This window comes from Neopelma chrysocephalum, unplaced genomic scaffold (assembly GCF_003984885.1).
Source record: "Neopelma chrysocephalum unplaced genomic scaffold, ASM398488v2 Primary Assembly neopelma1_95897, whole genome shotgun sequence".
NCBI classification, from domain to species: domain Eukaryota; kingdom Metazoa; phylum Chordata; class Aves; order Passeriformes; family Pipridae; genus Neopelma; species Neopelma chrysocephalum.
In genome coordinates, this window is record NW_020924548.1 from 1 (window position 1) to 1,751 (window position 1,751).

General features: G+C 58.1%; 1 protein-coding gene across 1 annotated transcript in view; it reads right to left on the reverse strand.

Annotated features, from left to right (window-relative positions):
• Positions 1–95: 95 nt before the first annotated feature.
• The window catches only part of LOC113981040 (suppressor of SWI4 1 homolog), a 6,920-nt gene continuing 5,264 nt past the window's right edge, over positions 96–1,751 (reverse strand). Inside the window, exons 10-11 of the mRNA XM_027708277.1 lie at positions 1,266–1,477; positions 96–771 (exon numbers count right to left, since the gene is read on the reverse strand). Coding sequence (XP_027564078.1) covers positions 254–771; positions 1,266–1,477 — 730 coding nt within the window. The 3' untranslated portion in view covers positions 96–253. The remainder of the gene's footprint in view (positions 772–1,265; positions 1,478–1,751) is intronic.

Consider the following 1,751-nt stretch of genomic DNA (forward strand, 5'->3'; position numbering starts at 1 on the left):
GAGAACCCCCAAAACACCCCCAAAGACACTCAAAATACCCCTCAAAGGGACCCCAAAATACCCCTCAAAGAGACCCCAAAATATCACACGCTGCAGACACCTGAGGGGGCTTTTCCATCCTTTATTTGGGAAGGGCCCTGAACCCCCAAATCCAGGGAGAAACCCCCCAAATCCCCAGGACCCCCAAATTCCAGGAAAATCCCCTTTAAATCCAGGAGGTCCCAAATCCAGGACCCCAAATTCCCTTCCCCTTTTATTTTTTCCCCTTCCTGGCCCTTCCAGGACGTTGGAAAATCCCAGTTTTCCTCCTCCCCAGGAGCTGCCCCCGAACCTTCGGCCTGGGGTGGGATTTTGGGGTGTTTTTGGGGGATTTGGGGGGTCCTGGGTGGGATTTTGGGGTCCCTGGGCGGGATTTGGGGTTTCCTGGGTGGGATTTTGGGGTCCCTGGGTGGGATTTAGGGGTGTTTTTGTGGGATTTGGGTTTTTTTGGGTGGGATTTGGGAGGTCCTGGGTGGGATTTTTGGGTTCCTAGGTGGGATTTGGGGTTGTTTCTGTGGGATTTGGGGGTTCCCAGGTGGGATTTGGGGTTGTTTCTGTGGGATTTGGGGCTGTTTGGGTGGAATTTGGGGTTGTTTCTGTGGGTTTTGGGGGTGTTTGGGTGAGATTTGGGGGTGTTTGGGTGGGATTTCGGGGTCTCCCGGCTCTGCCTCCGTCGTTTCTGGGGTCGGGAAGCGCCCGAGGGGCTTCGTTTCCTCTTGGTGGGGAACAAATCTGGGGAGAAAAGGACGAAAAAAAAGGTGAAAAGGGACAAGTTTGGGGCTGAAAGGACAATTTGGGGTGAAAAGGGGCAGTTTTGGGGTGAAAAGAGAGTTTTGGGGTGAAAAGGGCCAGTTTTGGGGCCGTTCTGGAGGTGTCAGAGCGTTTACTTTGAACCAAACTCATGGAAATTCAGGAATTTTTTGGTGTCATCAACCACCTCCGGAGGGAAAAGGGGGGGTCAGTCCCACCCCAAACTCACCTGGATCCCCCCAAACCTCACCTGTCCCCCCCAAAACTCACCTGTAACCTCCCAAACTCCCCCCAAACTCACCTGTCCCCCCCCAACCCACCTGTAACCCCCCAAACTCCCCCCTCAGACTCACCTGTCCCCCCTCAAACACACTTTTACCCCCCCAAACTCACCTGTCCCCCCCCAAACTCACCTTGATCCCCCCCAAACTCACCTTGATCCCCCCCCAACCTCACCTGTCCCCCCCCAGACTCACCTGTGTCTGGCTCCTCCCCCAGCTCCTGTCTGTAATACTCGGCGTCGTCCTCGTCCTCTGAGGGCGTGGCCACACCTGGCTCAGGTGCGCCGGGGTCCTCCACGTCGCTGTCACCCTCCTTGTCACCTGTCCTGGCACCATCACCTGGCCTGGAACCCTCACCTGGCCCGGCCTGGCCCTGCCGGCGTCGCATCCCGGCCAGGCTGCGCTCCCTGGGGGGGACAGGGACACGTGAGGGACAGGTGAGGGGGGACAGGTGAGGGGACAGGTGAGGGACAGGTGAGGGAGAGGTGAGGGACAGGTGAGGGACAGGTGAGGGGAGACAGGTGAGGGACAGGTGAGGAGGGACAGGTGAGGTGGGACAAGTGAGAGGGGACAGGTGAGAGGACAGGTGAGGGAGAGGTGAGAGGGGACAGGTGAGAGGGGACAGGTGAGGAGGGACAGGTGAGCAACAGGTGAGAGGACAGGTGAGGGACAGGTGAGGGG